At 40.8% G+C, this 20,527-nt stretch overlaps 1 protein-coding gene across 1 annotated transcript in view; it reads left to right on the top strand.

Annotated features, from left to right (window-relative positions):
* Positions 1-16,109, top strand: part of Frem1 (Fras1 related extracellular matrix 1) — a 148,264-nt gene extending 132,155 nt beyond the window's left edge. The window contains exons 31-37 of the mRNA NM_001411535.1: positions 85-308; positions 855-902; positions 1,194-1,358; positions 1,559-1,687; positions 2,244-2,359; positions 10,460-10,545; positions 13,462-16,109. Of these exons, the coding sequence (NP_001398464.1) occupies positions 85-308; positions 855-902; positions 1,194-1,358; positions 1,559-1,687; positions 2,244-2,359; positions 10,460-10,545; positions 13,462-13,661 (968 nt within the window). The 3' untranslated portion in view covers positions 13,662-16,109. The remainder of the gene's footprint in view (positions 1-84; positions 309-854; positions 903-1,193; positions 1,359-1,558; positions 1,688-2,243; positions 2,360-10,459; positions 10,546-13,461) is intronic.
* Positions 16,110-20,527: the final 4,418 nt, after the last annotated feature.

The following is a 20,527-nucleotide window of genomic DNA, read 5'->3' as shown; positions in this document are numbered from 1 at the left end:
CAAGCTGTTCCAGGAACTGTGTCAATGCCATCACTTATGCGTTTGTGTAGTGTACTGATCGCCTGCCATCTTGCCTGCCTCCAGGACGGTGCCATCCTTCAAATTCCTTCAACCAAAGCAAGCACAGCACGTGGGGGAAGGGACGTTGGCATCCACTGCCCTCAGGGTCATCCTCACTCACCACTTCCGGTTCTCCTCATCTGGAAAGAAGGCCCCCTCCATCCATCACCAAAGGAGATGCTCTTCGGGGTTTTGATCTCACAGACCTCTCTCAAAGGAAGATGACGACACAGGGGAATGGCAAATCAGTAAGGGTGGAGATGGAGTGGATGTGTGGGGATTGTAAAAGGTGTCTGAGACAGTGCAGACTGCATTCTCATAGTGAGTTCTTTGTGGAGTCGTGCAGTGCCTTTTATGTGCTAATGTCACTACCCCGACCCACTCCACCCACTGTGCTAATTGAAGTGGTAGGTACATTCATTCAGCCAAGACCCAGCGAGATAGGGAACAATCGGCTGTCCTAGAACAGAAGTGACCTCCTTGGTATGGAAGCTGTGAGTCCCACAAGGCACATTCTCATGTGTGTGTGTGTGTGTGTGTGTGTGTGTGTGTGTGTGTGTGTGTGCCTGAATCTTTCTGTGCTATAAACTGAAACTAAAGCCACATCTTCTGTCCAGCCTGTCAGAAATCAGCATAACCATGAGCCGTAGGTAGACACGATGGTTTAAACCTGGCATGAAAAACAATCATGAAATATTCTTTTAAGTTTCCAGTTGTTTCAGACCCCCCTAAAGCATACTGCTAATTGCTTTTTAAGTCAGCTCTGTCCACATCCTGTCTTTTGCTGCTTTCAGGTCCTCCCATCCTCTGTTTGTAGAAATGGAACAGACACCATCTACAATGTAAGCATAAAGAATTGCTAAATGTCTTAAGTTCATAGATGTTTTCACAGTAGTGATATTATTATATTTTTCTCTTTGTCTATTTATCTGTTTTTTGGGGGGGGAAGTTTTTTCCTAAAAGATTGGGTGATTAAGAAAAATCCTTTTGTCTCTTTGCTTTGAAATGCTTATGATGATGATGACGATGACGACGATGATGGTGGTGGTGGCGGTGGTGGTGGTGAAAAAGGTTGGTTTGTTCTGCCAGCGCTTATTTTTCTCTCATTGTCTCTGTTTGTTGCTTTACTCAAGTATCATGGTATAGTTTCCTTGAAACTGGAGGGGGACAGATTCTCAGCTCACAAACGGAAGGCCAAAATATCCGTCATTCGTCAGCCACAGAGGACAGTCAAGGTGGCAGAGCTGCCTCTAGCCGATAAGGTAGAACCCACAACCGACTCGAACTTTCTCAGTCAGGTATGGAAATCTTCTTTCCTCCCTATTTGCCTTCCAGCTAACGGTTTCCTGGTCTCTAAACACACTTTGTTCACAAAATGGACCCCAAGTTTGGGGATAGTTTACTTGACACAGCTGCTGCCCTGTAAATGAAGACCCAAGGGAGGAAACTGCTATCAACTCACATGAAATCCATTCTAATCTGCCACTCTTCCCTACAGGGTCTACGGCCCTTGTTTCCAAAGAACTGTTCTGTGGAATTAAAGGGACTCTTTCATTTGGAAGAACACACCCACAGATTGTATCAATGTGATGGGATCGCCTGGAACGTCTGGAGCTCCCAAACCAAGGTGGGACTGAGCACCTTTAGCGACAACACACAGGGTGATGAGCTGACAGAGTGATCCAACATGCGATTCTCAACTCATGCATGTCTTTTCTTATTACACCTGGAAAGTCACGAGGGAAAAATGGGACAAAGTGACTTCTTAAGATCCAAAATATAAAGCCAGGTGGTGATGGTACCTGCTTTGAATTCCAGCAGAGACAGGTGGATCTCTGAGTTCAAAGTCAGCCTGATCTACAGAGTGAGTTTCAGGACATCAAGGACTACACAAAGAGCCCCTGTCCAGGGGTGCGGGGGGGGGGAACAACCATGATAATAGGATCCAAAATATAGTATTAGATCAGCCAGTTTTGCTTAATTATCAGCATGTCAGTGGTACAAAATTGAGCCATCTCTGACTGAGGTGGCCCCTGTCAGGGGGAAGTCATTTATCTCTTAAAATGGGAAATTACAGGTAGGGGTGCCTCTGCTCGGCTGCAGCGAGAAGGCTCACGGGCTTCTACTATGGGGCAGACTTCAGATTATCAAGTCCATTCAAAACACGCACAACTGTTTTGCAGGGGCTGGAGGACAGATCCTGCCCAGTTGGATGGCTTCTTCATTCCGACTACTGTCACGTCTTGGTCACAAGGCAGAAAGGCACCTGGGCCACAGCTACCCGAGCTTGCAGAGAACAGTAAGGAGCCCTACATCACACGTGCCTGCTGTTTTCCTTATTTTTACATGGAACTGCAGGCCTGCAGAAGTCATTGAAAAGTATTAAATGTCTAATGTCTGTCCAGCTTTGTCTAAGGAACCTAAGGGGAGTTTGTAGTTTGGAGTGGATTTGTGGCTGACTTGAATACTTGTGTCTGCTAAGGTCTTTTCCGTTATGGCTGTACTGGTGCCACATGCTTTTCTGTTTCCTTTTATCTCCATCTTTGAAAGAAAAAGTCAAAGAGCTTTCCTGAGTCAGCAGCTCTGTAGGTTCTGATATTTCCTCATCTCTCTTTGTTCCCCCTTCAAATGACAGACATCCATGCCCATTGATTTTAAAATATCTGGTAATGAAAGGCTTTGGCATCTGGCCTCTGGCAGTGTAGGAAGCATTGATGCCCATAAAGCCAGGCAAGTAGGACAAAGGCTTATTGGGTAACATTCAATAAAAGATGACTTGTGGTCAGATAATGACAACAAAATTCATCTGATCCAGAAGGAATTTAAAACTGCATATGTAGCAATCCTTGACCAACCTTTTTATTTGATAACCTGGATATTATCCAAACAATGCAATTACACTAATATGCATTCTTGCTGAAATTGAGACTACAGTAATTTCTAGTTAATATCGATCATATCTTATACCTTATCAAATTTAAAAGGGTGTGCTCATCAAAAGACACCATTAAGAAAATGAAAGGGTAAACCGCATTCAGAAAATGCTGTCCTTACATCACACATCTGATAAAGCTCTAAAACAATAGGAGATAAAGCTCCTATAAATTAATAACAAAAATATAGCTAAAGTAAGAGCAAATGAGACTGACGAGAAGGCTCAGCAGGAAAAGCCTGACGATTCATGGCAAGGTGGAGAGAACCAACTCCACAAACTCGTCCTGAATCTTTACATACATGAAGTAGCGTGTGTGCGTCAGTGCATCTGTAGCATATGACAACTACAACAAAATGTTATACGTGACTTTGCAGCCTCACAAGAAAAAGAAACGATAGGTTTCTAAGTAATTAAAAAGACCCTCAGCACCATGAGAGACAAAGGCAAGCGAAAATGAAGACAGCTTATACTTGTAGAATATTGAAACTCACAAAACTACAAGACCAGTGTTGACAAGGGTATAGAGCAACGATAATTCTCAAGGATTGTTACACATGGAACCACACAGTGGGGTGTCTCCTTTGTGGGACTGACAGTTTTTTTTTTTTTTTTGGTTCTTTTTTTTTTCCGGAGCTGGGGACCGAACCCAGGGCTTTGCGCTTCCTAGGTAAGCGCTCTACCACTGAGCTAAATCCCCAGCCCCTGGGACTGACAGTTTTTAATTAAGTACGTTCCCTGTAACTTAGTTATTCTATACCTAGCTACTCCACCAAGCGATTAAAACATGTACTAGAGAATACAAAAGAATTTTATAAGTGTATTTATAGTAAGTGATAACAACGAGGGTCCTTTTGGTATTGGTTTTATGAAAGTGCTAGCTATCTTCTCCATCATGGAGATAACACATTTGTACACACATAGACTGAACCTTTAAAACTCTAACCATGTGGGTAAATTATGGATTAATAACAATACAGAAAGCATACAGCTTTACACGAGAGAGTGCACATTCCGCGATTCCGTGTATGTGTATAGCAGCATCTGGTCGCTGCTGCTTCAGTAATGAAGGGTTTCACCTCAGATTGTCAGAGAACTAGAAACAACCCCAAGAATTGTCCTCATGGAAGGGATGGGAAGGGTCTTTGTCTTCATAGTTATTGTGTGGATGTAATGCCTTTGTCAAAATCCATCAGATTAAATATTTAATGGCCTCTGTATTATTGTAAACTTATCTCGTTGGTTTTTTGTTTTGTTTTATTTATTTATTTATTTATTTATTTATTTATTTATTTATTTATTTATTTATTTGACAAAACTCTCACTGTGTTACCCAGGCTAGCCTCTACATCATGGGCTCAACTCTCCTGACTCAGCATCCTGCTACCCCCGGCTTTTCCTATAGACTTTTTTTTTTTAAAGGATAATTAAGTATTTAAAGCCTAAGAGAGTCAACCACATTTTTTTGGTCACTGATATATTATATATTTTTAACTATAAATAGATTCATGACAGAGGTTAATCAGTACTTTGGAGGAGGGGGCTGTTGGTAAATTGGTAATGTCACATAAATCCAGACATTTAGAACCTTTAAAATCAGTACTGTTTAACTTTATATGTTGCCACAATGCTGCATGCTGGAGAATAAATGAAACATTCTTTTACTAAAACAACCAGATGGCCTACATCTATTTGAAGTTCATCTAGGGCAGTGGTTCTCAACCTTACTAATGTTTTGAACCCTTAATACAGTTCCTTATGTTGTGATGACCCCTAACCATAAGATTATTTTTGTTGCGACTTCCTAATTCTAACTTTGCTATAATTAGGAATCATAATGTAAATATCTGATATACAGATGTTCTTGGGCGACCCCAAAGAGAGGATCAGTTGATCCCCAGGGGTTGCAACCCAGATGTTGAGAACCATTGAGCTAAGGCATAGCAGGCTGGAACAGTGAAAGTTTTCTTGCCTTTTTACTCCTTGGGAGTTCTGGGGTGTTAACCTGAAAGCTGGCCAGGAGAAAGGTAAAGGAGAGGGCAATGGGTGTACCCAGCAGTGGTGGTTGTCAGGGTCATAATGTGGGAGATTTCTTGGTAAACTGTGGACAAACAGAACAGAACTTTCCAACTTCAAACGTGAAAGCAGCTTTATGGTTCATCTTCCACTTAACTGGCTGTCTCTCAGTGGTTAGTTAGAGCCTGACCAGCGACATCAGTCACTCCCTTCCAGTGATTCCCAAAGGATGCTTAAGTCTGCAGTAAATCAGTCCTCAGTAAGCTTTCAGGGTTAGTTGTAAAGAAAATTAGTTTCTTTATTTGTGTGTGTGTGTGTGTGTGTGTGTGTGTGTGTGTGTGTGTGATATGTGTGATGTGTGTTGTCTCTCTCTCTCTCTCTCTCTCTGTGTGTGTGTATGCACGAGTTGGGGGTTGGGGTGAGGGCGGGGGCTTTTAGGTTTGACTCTGGAGGCTAGAGGTCAGGTTAGGGTTCTTCCTCAGTCACTACCATAGATTCTTTTTTATTTTATTTATTTTTTTATTTTTTTAGATATGGTCTATCACTGAACCCTGAGGTCACTGATTCAGACTTGCTGGCCCGTGAATGCCCAGTACTCACTGGTCTCTCTATCTTCCTAGCCCTGGGATTAGAGGCATGCTCTACTGTACCCAGCTTGTTGATCCTGGGACTCCAAACTCGGGCCCCTGTGCTTGTATACCCATCACTTTATTGATTGTGCTTCTCCAAACCACTCATGGTTACCTTTTCTTTTTAAACATTTGTTTATCCTTTTTCGTTGTGTTGGAGAGGAAACCCAGAGCTTGATAAATTACGGCCGTGCACTCTACTGTTATTGAGCTACACCCTAGACTCTCCTTGACTGTTGTGAGAAAATCAAGGAGTTGTGCACTGGGAATTGTCTCTGTATCCATACAAAGATCTTGGTGAAAGGTAGCCAGGTGTGTGTGTGTGTGTGTGTGTGTGTGTGTGTGTGTGTGTGTGTTTTTAATTCCAATGTCTATTTCTATTCTTGATTCTGAAATCCCGATCTTTTAATTTCTTAGTGTTACAAATTCTTGTTATAAATTCCTGCCCATTCAGACTAGCCCTGCTGATGCCTTCCTGTTGATAATCCTGTCAGTCTTCCAATACCTTTAAAATTTTTATTGTATTTATACATTTTATTACAGCTGACTTTTAATGGTTGGCAGCCTTCTAGTTACGGGCAGTTCCTTCATAGTTCTATTAATACTGTCTGGTTTACTCATGACCATCATAAACACAGAACTGAAATTAAAGGCCTCCTTCCTCATGCATTTAACCTAAGACTTCGTCTGTAATTTGGGTTAAGCACCGTCACTCTGACCTAACTAACCTGACCCAGTTCTGTGCTGCCTCTCCAATGACACCTTACTTGCATATTATACTTTGTCATTTACAGAATTCTGTCACAACCCATCACTTCTGCGCGAGAAGCCAGTATCAATACTCACAATTTATAGATTGTAAGACAGGTCTAAGGACGCAAAATCAGTTGCTCATTGTCATCTGAGCAAGGAAAGAGAAAGGGCTATTCCCTATTCCAGTACATGTCCCAAAGAGCTCAAAGCGTAAGGGGTTTCTCACTACATATGCACTGATAAGTGTGGCTATTTTAAATTCGTGATAGGCAAATCTATCACAAGCCTTCAAAATCATGTATTTTAGAATCTTGTATCACTCTCATAGCAAAGAAATAAAACTGTAAAATCGAATGTGGCTAACTCTTTCAGGGAAAACTGAAAGTATAATCAGGTTTTGAATTTATAGATTCATATTTTAACTTTTTGTTCTGGAATAAAGTGAGTCTAGACTAGACCATACCTTTAAATACTGTTCTTTAGCATTGGTCCCATAACCAATACCTAACTAATTCCTCATTCATTAGGGACTAGACATCATAGATCAATACAATGGCAAGATCCATCTTATGTTGGTAATGTCATGGCTTTCAGATCATTTCTTTCCCACATCTCTTCCTCATAAAGTCCTATTAAGAACGTAGATGTTTTTGAATTTAAAAGTCTAGACTTAGTACTTACTAAGTTCATATCTTATTATAAGTCCAGTTAAGAATTCTTCTGGCCATAAATATGAGTTTCCAGTAATATCTGTTGACTATATATAGTAAAACATGATTGACATTTGGAAATACTGTAAATGGAAGATTTTTTTTGTCCTGAAAAATGTTTATCTCCCCTGGTGCTTCAAGGGGGCACGGGTCAGAGTGGGTGCAGCATTCAGATCAAACGTGATTTCAAAAGTAGCCATGGAACCACTGTCAAATTATTTCCAAGTTGTTTAGTACACTTTTCCTCAGGGAATTGCTTTAGGAATGTGCTTTAAGAAAACAACTAACTTGCAATGAAAGACATTCAAGTTGAACATTATTTTCCTTATTGACTGGGAAACTAAACAGCTTATCAAACACCCTTGTTGATGATATTCTAGGGTGTGTGAGGTAATGGGACGGTTCAGCCTGTCCATTTCAGTTGACATATTAAATACTTTATTTGGCTGCATTTGCATGGTGGAAGTCACTTTTTAAAAGGTCCCCCGGGAGATTTAGACAAATTATATGATTCCAGGGGGAACACTTGGGGGTAGTCAGACTCCTCTCCAGCCCAACTTGTCTCTGAATCCCGACTACTGCGCTGCCATTCAGCGTGCTTCAGTCACGCCCGGTGTCTCCTGCTTCCATCACCCAATACTTTCTGGATCGTTTTTATCGTGTTCACCAGTCTTGTTGGCTTGAAAACAAGTACTTCTCTGGGGACAGTCAATCCTTTCCGTGAAGTTAAAGTCACACATTTACATTTTGTAACCTGAGGCTCTGCTTTATCACTAGATAGGTTGGTGGATGGCTTTAGCTTCCACGGTTAGAATTAGTACACAGACCAACTGTGTTTTGATTGGGCTTGAGGGACCGTTATTTTATACTGTGCTGTTTCCTTGAGTTCCCCATGGTATGTGTCTGATTTTTTTTTTTTATTTCCAGAGGGTCATTTACAATGCCCGTGTTTCAATGAGAACAGTAAATTGTATGTTATCCCTTGTCCCTAATCAGATTACTCACTCAACTCAATCGCTATCTCCCATCTCTGTGCCTCCCCATTGGTGTTTTATTATTTTTCTAACCCAAAGGAGCCAGACTGCTAGATTAGGCATTTCTTGAATTTACATATTGTAATCTCATCTGCTCATTTCCTAAGGCAGTCATTGTACATTTGGTAATTCTATTATTATAGATCATTATCTATGATGCCGTTTCCCCGTCCCATAGGACCGTCTGGAACCCCTGCTGGCCTATCCTTAAAGAGTTGCCCTGAAATGTCAGTACTTATGCAAAATCTTTTGAAGAAATGGATGCTTGTTTTTATAGCCAGAAAAAGTAAAGCTTCTGTTCCTGGTCCTGGACTTTGAAAGCCTTCACATTTTAGAATTTTTGAAGGGTTATTATTTGTATGTGTTACCTATAGATTTCAATTTTATATCTATAAACACACATGTCTATACAGATAATATCTACCATATTTTATGTCTTTGAGCAAAATGAACAAGGGCTTTTCTTTTTACTTAAAACCATCATTCACATGCCAAAACGTTTATTTTGTGAATTATTGTTTTGATATTTTGCCTAGGTAAGAAACAGCTATGTTTCTGCTTGACCTTTTTAAATTATTTATTATTATTTTGGTGTGGGGTAATTCTTGCCTTTTTTTGTAGCATTATACAGAAAACTAGAACTGTATCTAAGCAGTTAAAATATATTTTATGAAGTTCGTTTTAAAAATAGTTTCAAAAACTTTCAAGCAGGGGAGAAGCTAAATATCCAGGAATGAACCTCTTAGATCCATCCTGGTGTTGGCTGTGAGGTGGGTGGTGATCAGTAAGAAAATTAACCAGGGAAGGGACAGAGGAGTAGGGAACAAACAGACCCTGCCTCTCCCATTCCAGCACTCCACAGGGATGGGGTTCCCAAGCCATTTAACACAGGTCATATATTATGTGTCTCAAGCCCAGAGCACACAGGATGCCCACACTGGATATGAGATGTCTCTTGTAGCTGCTGTGACTGCCAGACATGAGCCAGCAATAAATAATGGGTTCAAAACCAAGCCATGAAGCCCAAATCCAGCAGCCTGAAGCTCTCCAGCAGTCTTAGAGATCTCAGGAGGCCTATAAAGCACTGTTGAATTATAGGACAGCACAATCCCCTGTGAGTGGAGGGAAAAGTCATTAAGAAACAAATTGCAGTTACTGTAGATGATAGGTCAGAGACATGTATCTGAACTTTGGGAGAATAGGCAAAGGGAATGAGGTTTAGCTCCGCAATGGTTGATCTCTGTGTCTGTTTTCTGTCCTGCTTGTCTTCATGTCAGTAAATGTCGATCTGGCAGGACAGTCATCGTGATTTTATTTTCTTGTCATTTGGCTTAACATTTTTCTTTGAATTGCATTTCTTCTCCCGTCACTTACGTGGCACATGATACATGAGTGCCGTGGCGCACGTGTGGAAGTCAGAGGATAACTTAGAAGGCTTCCGGCTTCATTTTATTAATTGGAGTAACTGTACGTCTGCAGGGCACGTGGTGCTGCTCTGGTAGAGGCAGGTGCTATACATTGCTTCCTCTCTGAACCCATTTCTTTTCAAGAAGAAAATAACCTACTGGTTTTTACCCGAGTGTTTTTAGGGAGCTTTAAAAAACTCCACCAGAGAAGTCAGGTAACAGAACGCTACTAACAGAGATAATTCAGACAGCTCCAGTGTAATTCACAGAGAATTCCATTTTGAAGGAAAATGGTGAGTGCTGGCAGGGAGAGATTCTCTGACTTCTGTAAAATGCATGAGGATCGACAATGCAGCCAGCTTCATTTCACTGACACATGGAAAGGCTTGAGGTTATGGGGTTATTTAAGTAAACACACCAACCTCAACACTTGGACTTTGAGTCATATTATCTGGGAAGACAATCAGGGTAACTTACTTTCAAATTAAGTGGATGGCTGTCAAATTCATACCAGATTTTTTTCCTGTAGGAGGATCAGAAGTCCAAGCTATGTGTGGAATTTGGGGCTAACATGGGTTACATAAGACCCTATCTCCAAGAAGGAGGAGAAACAGGATGATATTCAGCATACTGTTTCGTTATGACGTAATTGATCTAAGCAATCTTTACAAGCAGACAGTTGTTAATTTCCAAGAAGGTATTTTAATTACCTGGGAACTATGATGAAGCAGAACTCATTATAACAACACTTTCTTTGCTGTTGCCCATGCTGATCAAAGCTAAGCTAGAGTGTGAAAATCTCGACAAGACTTCTCTACACACTCACTAGTTTTCTTTGTATTTCTGTTACGCGCCTCATGTGAGCAGCAATGTAAACACCGTGTCACTGAGAGTCTTACTTTCATATGTGTATGTGCAGGCACCAGGGCACCCTTGTGACCGTATTCTCCAGGAGGCACATGCAGTGGCTGTGGGCTATCAGCGGAAGAAAGCCCTTCTGGATAGGCAAGTATCTGCGCTCTCCCGAGCAGGAAGCAAGCACACAAGCAGCAAAGGAAGTGAGGCCCACCACTCCCTTCCATTGGCCGAGAGAGTGTACTCATGATAACATGGAGGAGTAAGATGGTCAGTCAGTTAAAACCATCATACTCCAGTTAAAACCCGGAGTACGGCTCAGTGACAGGGCACATACTGAGCACGTGCAAACCCCTGGGTCCAATCCCTAGCAGCCTGGGGAAAAAAAAAGAGACCACTGTAGACTTTTGGCTTTTTGGCAAAGTACTTTCATTCTTGGACATCCATGTTGAGGACGTAATTAGGGATATGGTCAAACTGACATAAAAATTCAACACGTGGCATTTCTAAAATTCAAATATTTAGAAATAGCTATAGAGCAAATTAGATCACACCATGTTTATGTGAAGGTAAGGTTAACAGTTATTGTTCTTACAGTATCTAGTAAAGCTATAACAGAATGTCCTGTGTATGTATTAATTTACGAAACAACTATATATTATAGTAGTATAGGTAAGATATAGTGCATTGCATTGGTGACCAGGTACTAAGTAAGGGAAAAGGAAGAATTCACAGCCATGTAAAGCATGGAATAATTTAGAAAAAAAAGAAATTTATGTACAAGTTGGATAGACAGACAGAGAGATAGATAGATTATAGAGTTACATGCTAAAGTTGGAAATGATTTACTTCTAACCAACAATACAGGCACTTTGAATTTTATTCCTTGATTTTTCAATTTTTTAATATTTTTGTCTAATTTTTGGCTGTTACAACAAACCTTTACAAGTTATTTCTGAGACAGAATCCTCAAGGCACATCTGAATCAATGTTCCCACTACTGCCTCTGAGAGGGACTGTATTTGAAGCAACAATTATAAAACCAGTCTTTGGTTCTCAATTTTTTTTTTGCTGTAAGCTTCATTGGATCTTTAAATCCAGACATGGTCTAAGAGTATTGAGTTAGTCTGGAGCATAATTTTTCTGTATGTCCGTAATGATTCTAAGGCTTTGTGTTCACAAAAGCACATGTGATCTGATCAATAATCTAAGGAAATAATCCAGCACAGGTCAGGGTGTTTCTGACTGAAATGGCAGTGGAGGAAGGCAGCATTGGTAGCTAGAATGGTCGTCATAGTTAAATCTGAGTGAGAAGATGTCAGACTACTCTGCGATTACAGAGAGCTCCTCTCTCATGCTTTTCTTTTTTTTTTTTTTTTTAAGATTCTATTACGAGAAGTAGGGAGAACACTTCTTTAAGCAAATGCTACAGACACGAACAACATTGGAGTCTAATTTTCAGAACTTTCCAGTGGGAGTAGAGCAGCAGTGAGGAAAAAAGGCTGATTTTTACTGGGATTGTTGCAGACTGACACATGTTAAACTCCAGAAGAGAAACGATGTGTCATCAGCTACTTCCGGATATGAAAATGAAGGCTTTTAAAGAACGGGAACAAGGACTAATGGGTGACAAAATGTCTGTTTCTCTGTGATAGGAACTTTGTAGGTAGTTGACAGGAAGGGTAATAATAGCCACTGGGGCTAGAGAGATGACTCAACAGGTTAAGGCCACCACTGTCCTTGCAGAGGACTTAGGTTTGGTTCAGAACCCATGTGGCAGCTCACGACCATCTGTAACTCCAGTTCCATAGAATCTCATGCCTTCTTCTGGCCTCTTCTAGCACTGCATATACGTGACACACAGACCTGCATATAGGCAAAAATACTTATACAAATAAAAATAGCATACTTACATACATAAAATAAATTTAAAAATTAATATTGGCCATTAAGTAGACACCAAGATGTGTTAAAAGGGTTTTTAATCTTAAATTAAAATATAATTAAATAATTTCCCTCTATCCCTTTCTTCCCTCTAACACAGTGGTTCTCACCCTGTGGGTTGCAACCTCTTTCCAGGGTTGAATAACAGGGATTACCTAAGAACACTTGAAAACACAGATGTTTACATTATAGTTCATAACAGTAGCAAAATCACAGCTATGAAATAGCAACAAAATAATTTTATGGTTGGAGGTCACCACAACATGAGGAACTGTATCACAGAGTAGCACAATTAAGAGTGTCGAGAACCACTGCATAACACTTCCCTATCTCCCACCTGCTCGTTCTCAAAATCATGGCCTCTATTTCCTTAATTGTATATATTATTATAAATATGTACATATACATATGTATGTATATTCCTGAATATATAAATACAACGTGTTCAGTCCGTACACCATTACTTGTATGTATGTGAATTCAGGTTTGACTAGTTGGTATTGAATAACCAGTAGGGGGTTCTTCCCCATGAAAGACTATTTTTCCCACTCTCAGAGTTCTTTAGTGGCCTGTAGCTCTTTGCCTATGGTAAGAATTTGACATAGCCCATCCCCTTTAATCTTCAGCAAAACTGTGTATACTGTTTTACGCCCATTCTTTAGGTGAGAAAACTAAAACTCAGAAAGGTTGAGTAACCTACCCAAAAGGCCAGAGTCTGTTTGGCTCCAAAGTCTAATACTCCTAATTGTGTCATATTCTGGTCCCAAACCTTATTCTTGGTTCTAGAACTGGAGCTCATATTTACTTAGCACTCTGCTTAGTACCACAGAGCAAGGCAGGTCCGGTGGTCTGCACCTGTAATTACACCTGTTTGGAGGTCTGATGTAGGAGGACACTGTGTTCAACACCGGCTGGGGAACTTAGTGAGACCATACCCCAAAAGTGAACACAGTAGAAGAGGAGAATCCAGGCCAGTGGTAGAGCACTTGGCTAGCTGGTGTAAAGAGATCAGCTTCCCACCTGTTCTGAGAGGAGAAGCAGAATAAAAAGGAATAGGCTAGCCATGGTACCTGAGTTTAAATGTAATAAAAATATTTGGCATGTTCTCTTGGCTCACGTTAGGCTTGAAGAACCAAGTGCGAACTGGCCACTGGGAGTGGATTGGAGGTGAACCTGTTGCTTTCACCAACTGGAGGAGAGGGCCCCCTCTGCACCCGAAGCCTGGAAAGAACTGTGTTTTGGTTCAAAGAAGAGGACAATGGCAAACAAAGAACTGTAGCAAAGGCAAGGCTCACAATTTTGTGTGCTCAAGGAAACTCTGAACGGAACCCGAGATTTCTCATCTGTCTATTTACAAGATCTACGAGTATTGTTCTGTGGAAATGCATTGCTGTGGCTGACTGGCCATCATGCCTTTGTGAGTCTGTCAAGTAAACATGGAAACTAGAAAAACAGTCCCAGGGAGATAGCTGCGTGAATGTGCCTTTCAAGATGAGATACAACTTCTGTGTCTCAATATTTTTCTGGATAAGTGTCTGCAGTATGATAGGCTTTAGTATTTGCTTCTTCTAGAAGATTCAGACTTATTCCTATGCCAGCTCTCAGGCAGTACGAGTTTCCAGGGACCTTAAATGCTTTTGTCTGTAGACCTCGAACGAGTCCATCCGGAAAGATCAGTGTTGCAGTGCTTCCACCACAGTCTGAGTGAACCTAGCCCTGCCGAGCCATTAAACCAAGGTCGAATGCCAAAGGTTGGTTTGTTTTCTTAGGTCCTTTAAATGTGAACTTAATACCAGAGGCTGTGTATAGACAAAGGGGCTCTGTTTGAAATGGAAGAGTCTCTCAGGAGGATACTTAACTGAATAGGTCTAGTGGGATGGGGCAGAGGCCTGCCTTTATTGGAGGGCTCAGATGCAGGCATGGCTCTGCCTCTGCTAAGGAGATCAAACCATTCCACTCATGAGACGTGTTACATCTCAGTTCAATCGTGGCATCGTGCCATTCCTAAATGATAGGTTTTCCCATCTTCCAAGGTCACGTGAACTTTGAAGTAGCAATATTTTCATCTCTGTTTACAATTTTGACCAAATATTTTTAAAGGATATGTGGAATAAGGAGTGTATATGACTATGGTTGACATAAAGAAGAAAAAGGCCACTGTCTCAGAAGAACCCTCATGAACTGTTCTGATGACCAAAGAAAAATAATACTGGAAGCAGACCCTTTGAAAGTCCACACCACGCTCTTGGAAAGGATTTTGATGGGACTTTGAGACTTTACATCTCTGGAATTTGCAGGGATTCTCTGCTAATTAGATTCTCCAATAGAAGGTGCCTTATTAATTTATAAACTCAGTTGAGTGGAACATTTGTAGCAATGAAGCATGCTGTGCGTCTCTCAACAATCCCTTCTGGAACCCAGGGTTAATTCTAGGAAGTTAGGACGTCCTTTTTGAAATGTTTAATAAATTTTTTTCTTTTCATAATCTCTAAAAAATACAGCTGTGCCAAATATAACTTGTCACATGAGTACCGGTGTAACTTTAGAATTAAATGAGGTGTTCAAGTAGACTAGGGCTTTAGGGCAGACTTTTTAAACAGAATAATAATATCACAAGTGTTACAGACACTAAAAATGGCTTAAGAAAGTCGTTCCAGTTTCTGGATATAAAACATGACAGGCTTGCTTCATTTATCAAAGTTTTGGTTCATAGACATTTTTACCTAAGGAGGTTAGGATAAGACTCAGACATTCTGTCTCTTATTGAAATCCAGATGTAATTGCAGAGCTGGCTGCTCTTAGCTCGGAGGTTTGGAGGAGTCTGTAGACAGTAAATACAAAGACCCGTGGAACATAAGGATCCTTTAGTGTTTAACGAAAACTGGCCAAATCCTTCCTCCACTCCAGTTCCAGCCAAGTTCCTTGTAATCCACTAGCTTCCTCACCGTACAAAGTTAGGATTCAGACTGTGGGAAAGAGGATGGAGTTCTCCCATTCAGATATTGAGGAATTCATTCTAAAGCTGCGTGCACCATTAAAGCTGGAAATACAGAGCTATGCCAACCATGCTCAACCTGGGTGGCAAGGCCAGTTTATTAGACTTTCTTGCACTGAAAATGGCATGGCCGTAATTGCAAGTGGTTAACATAGGGGATGGCTTGGGCTTTATATCCATTAGGAATAGATCATTCTGAAATTTTCTTGACATGAAAGCTTTATCAAAGTGAGACATCAGGTCTAAGTGATTAGAAGAACACACAAGTTCAGGCAAGCTTACCTTCTGGCCACGACTGTCAGGGTTGAGTAGGGAGTGCTGGTGATGCCAGTAGCCAAGCAGGGTATACAGCAGAGGTCCGACTGTAGTCAGCCCATGCCCTCTAACTTGAATGTCCACTCAGGAACTTCCTACATGCATGGACATACCTGCAGCTCAATGCTTTAGAACTTTTAAATTTTTTTCTGATATTTGATCTTTAAAAGGATACATAGTATATGTTTACTGAAGATAAATCTTAAAAGCTGGCCCTAATCATTTCCTCCTCTTCCCTGGAGTGGTGAAAACAAACTGAGCAATGTTTATTTGTATTTCTAGTCTAGTTTATTTTTAATACAGCCCAAATATGCATATATTTTAATGAACACTGTGGTCCTTTGTCATTTAAATCATCGACTGGTGCTAATTTCTGTAAGGAGGTAGTATATCAGCCGTACTGTATCTAGTGTTGTGTCAAAGCCAATAAAATAAACATGTTTAATCCTCAGACACTGTACCTTTAGTTTGTCATCTTTTACACTTTTCACAGGGCCTCACAGGTATCATTTAATTTATGCCACACTGTTTGTTTTTTCAGGACAGTCTTTCACTGTGTAGGTGAGACTGCCCCTTGAGCTCATGATCCGATTGGCTTCCGTCTCTGAGAATTGTGATTATAGGCATGTGCCACCATCGGTTTGAATTGTAATGGGGTTATATATATGTATATATATATATATATAGTTAGATTAGATATAAGTTATTAGCTTCCAAGCATTCATATAGTATTTGCTCAGTGGTATTGAACATGCAGCAACACCTGGCATTGTCGTAACAATCTAGAGATACAGTAGGGAGTGGAATAAGATAAGCACAGAACATAGAGGCAAATTTCTAAAAGTTTTAATGCCTAGAGAACTTTTTCTTATTTGTTTGTTTTTGTTTTTCAAGACGGGGTTTCTCTGTGTAGCCTTGGTTGTCCTGGAACTCACCCTGTAGACCAGGCTGGTCTCGAATTCGGAGATCCATGAAAGCAGGGATTAAAGGTGTGCAGCACCACTGCCCAGTTGACCTGGAGAGCTTTGGAGCAGAGAGGAGGTTGCCATGGAGCTTGGTGATTTTGTCATCTCTTTTCAGGCTGGGAGGGAAGCACATTCGGGCTAACTGCTCAGGCTCATTTCTGTCGTGTTCTCTCCAGATGAAGAAATGGGTCTTCACTCTCAAGGTATCATTAATCCCAGTACTTCTGAATTCATGTCACCATGAAGGAGATGGGAGTGAAGTTTTTTAAATTTAATTTGTGCTAGCTTTTCTTCCTAAACAATAGACGGTTGTGTCTCTACCATAGATCCCTGGAGCAAGAGAAATTAAACAGAGATCTTTCATATCAACTTATTTGTTACTCCCATTTTACAGACGAGAACACTGAGGTCCTCTTAAGTCAAAATTTCTTCCTCTGGTCTACAGAGTAAAGAAGGCAACATCAGGGCTGACATCTTAGAAATGATAGAGAGCAGGATGGGGACATTGAGTTCATTGAGTAACATGCTTGCTATGATTACCTAGAACATACTAAGAACATGCATGTTCTTCACCAGCACTCTTGTAACAAGCCAGTGCTAGGGCTTGTTCTTATAATCTCATTGCCGGGGGATAGTAACTGGGATGTCCCTAGGGCACTCTGGCCAACTTAGACTAATGGATAAGATCAGCTCCAAGTGAGAGGTTAACTCTGGCCATTATGCACTCACCCCCCATCCCCCACCCATGCATACCAGCTTCTATGTGCATACACCACACACACACACACACACACACACACACACACACACACACACACCCCACACAAACATACATACAATGGTAGATTGAATCTCTTTCAATAGTAATATTCAGGTGGCTTTATTGTGTTCTAGCACATATTTTTGACTAGTGTTATAAAGTTTATGAAAGACACACCCTAAACCATATGTTGTATGATCCTGTTTATATGAAATGCCCAGAATAGGCAAATTTATAAATCCAAAGTGAACCTGAAGTTTTCAAGGTGTTGAGAAATTGAGGGCTTGAAACGAACTCTCCATGGGTATAGAATTTCCCTTTGAGGAGTTGGAAATACTCTGGGATTAGGTTGTGGAGATGATTACACAATCCAGTGAATACACTAAAAGCTATTTATTTTATAATTTGTTGAGGTGCTGGAAATTAAAACCAGCACATATTAAGTAAGCATCCTGCCACTGACCTTTATCCCCAGCCCCAAAGAGAATACTTTACGTTGACGAATTTCAAACTGTGGAGTGCTATGAGAAGTCTCCAGATAAAATTCATTCCCAAAAGCTGAAACAGGATGTTGCTCTGCTGTGTTTATCTGACTTACTCAGATACGCCTTCCCCTTTATGCCTGACGCTCGCCCAGATTTTGTTTGCTTGTTTATATCATTGGTTCATGGGCAAGGAATGCTAAATTTGGCATAAGTTGAAACTGGTAACATTGCCTCACTGGTCTTCTCCTCCCTCCCCATCAATCATGGCAAAGAGTTGCCACTAAGAGCAGAGTGTCTGGATGTCAGTAAGGTCCAGAATACCGTGATTTTCATGAAATTAATTTTACAAGCCTTTAGAATAGGATCGTTCAGGAAATGAATATACTATCCTCATAACTTACACAGAACTGTTCATTTTGAACAGCTTTTATAGGCCCTATGCTCTGCTAGGTAATAAAATTCCGTTTATCTTAAGACAGAAGGGAACAAAGATCAAGCAACACTCCCATTAGCGGCCTCGTGGTGACCTGCAACACTTTCCAAGGAGTGTGCGCGGGTCCACCTTTCCCTCCTCTCTCCACCTGCATTTTGGCCTTCAAAGGGCAGACTGGCTCGACTCACTGTATAGAAAAATCATGTTAAGACTGTACTACATGCTGCTTATAAGAAACATACTTTAATATAAATACCCAAATCCATGAGAAGTAGACGGATTGAAAGAGATCTGCCACTTAGACCTTATTTGAAGCTGGAGTGGCTACATTCATGTCAGCCTGCACACATTTTAGAGGGAAGAGTATTGCCAAGGATAACGAAGATTGGTTTATAATGCTAAGGGACAGAAGCTTGTGATCCGAAGTGTCCATACATTTGGTAATGAAGTTTAGAAACATGCAAAGCAGAAGCTGATAGAAGGGAGAGGAATGGGTAGATCTGTCTTCACAGTTAGGCGGGTGGATACCCTTTTCTTTAAAGTCAGCGGACCGAGCAGTGAGGAAGTCAGCGAGGGTGCGGTGCAGAATCTAGCTGCAGCTCACTGCAACAGTGTAACAGATTTCTGGATATCCGGAAGTGTTGTCGTTTATCTTTAAGGACACTTGAAACATTTACAAGGCAAAGTTTTAGGGCAGAAACATAAAATGTTTGTGTACTTTTCCAGCCCAGCAGAATATATCCCCTAGATAGAGTGGAATTAAATTAGGAATCGGTGACAAAGACATTTCTGGAAGATTCTCTGAGTGTTTACCCACCACACTGTACATTTATCTAATATGTATGCTATGGATAAAATTTTAAAAATGAAATTCACAAGTATTTTGATCTGGAGAAAATAAAAAATAGATCAACATTTGTGGGACGTCATTAAGGCAGCACTTAGGGGAAATTTTATAATAATCTTTTTTCAATAATATTTTATTAAAAAGTCATAGATCTTCACCCAACAACCCACTTGTATTGTCATGAGAAGAAATAGCTGGGTGTGGTGTACACGCTTGCTTTTCATCTCAGGTCTCAGGAGTCAGTCAGATCTGTGAGTTCGAAGTCAGGCTAATCTACACAGCATGTTCCAGGCCATCAAGGACTCCATAGTGAGGCCTTGTCTTGAAAGAAGAAAAGTAGACAAGGAGGAGGCAGAAGTAAGGAGGTAACAAATGTCACACTAGAACGCCAAGGAATGTCAGGAGCACAGAGGTACACAGAGGCAGAGGCAGGAGTCCAAGTTCAAGACTAGCCTGTGCTATATGATAAAACCATGGTTCAAAACCCCAAAGGCCCCATGGTAGCAGGCTTCTCTGCCGTGCAAAGGGTCTCGGGCTCCATCCCCAGCACTAGGAAAAACAATGAAGAATAGTAGAAAATAGTTGGTGATAACAGTGAAGCCAAAATGCTGCTTCAAAAAACAACTTCTATAAAGTTCTAGTCAGACTAGTCAGGAAGAAAACACAGATTACTAATCCCAGGACTGCGTCAGTAGCAGCCCATAGTGTTCTTAGTGTACTACAGCTATTCTTGCAATAATGGGGACTGTCGTGGATAGCTCAGTAGTATAACCAGAACAATCTAAATGGAATAGACACTCCGAAAGCGCAGTAAAACACAGGGGCAACGGGAAGAAATCCTGTTACAGCCGGAGCAGTTGAAAGTGCAGCTCAAAATTCTCTAATCTGTGTTACCTCAAACGCTCATAAAGACACCCACGTGACTCATTTACTTGTCCACACAACAGCGGACGTGTAGTGGACACCTAGTTTATAGTTGGGACCGTTACAAATAAAACTGTGGTGAACATTCATGGTTAGTCTCTGGATGGGTATTACACTATCTCTTCCCTAATACAAATACCTAGAAGTTCAATGGCTGGATCGTTGGGCAGCATCCGCTTCTAAGAAGCCACAAAATTGTTTCCCAAAGCGCTCACACCATTTTCTACTTCCACCAGAAGAGTCCAGATATTTCAGCTTTTCCACATGCTTACCAGCACTTACTGTGGAGGTCTGCTCCTGTGAAGCTGGTGGTTCCACCACACTGTGGGGTGAGTTCATGTGTGCCTGGTGACTAATGGTATTATTATTATTATTATTATTATTATTATTATTATTATTATTATTATTATTATATCTTCATGCGTTTATTTGCCATCTATAGATCTTCTTTAGGGAAATACCTG

Source organism: Rattus norvegicus, chromosome 5, assembly GCF_036323735.1.
Source record: "Rattus norvegicus strain BN/NHsdMcwi chromosome 5, GRCr8, whole genome shotgun sequence".
NCBI classification, from domain to species: domain Eukaryota; kingdom Metazoa; phylum Chordata; class Mammalia; order Rodentia; family Muridae; genus Rattus; species Rattus norvegicus.
The sequence above is the reverse complement of the archived record's forward strand: the minus strand, read 5'-3'. Positions and strand labels throughout refer to the sequence as shown.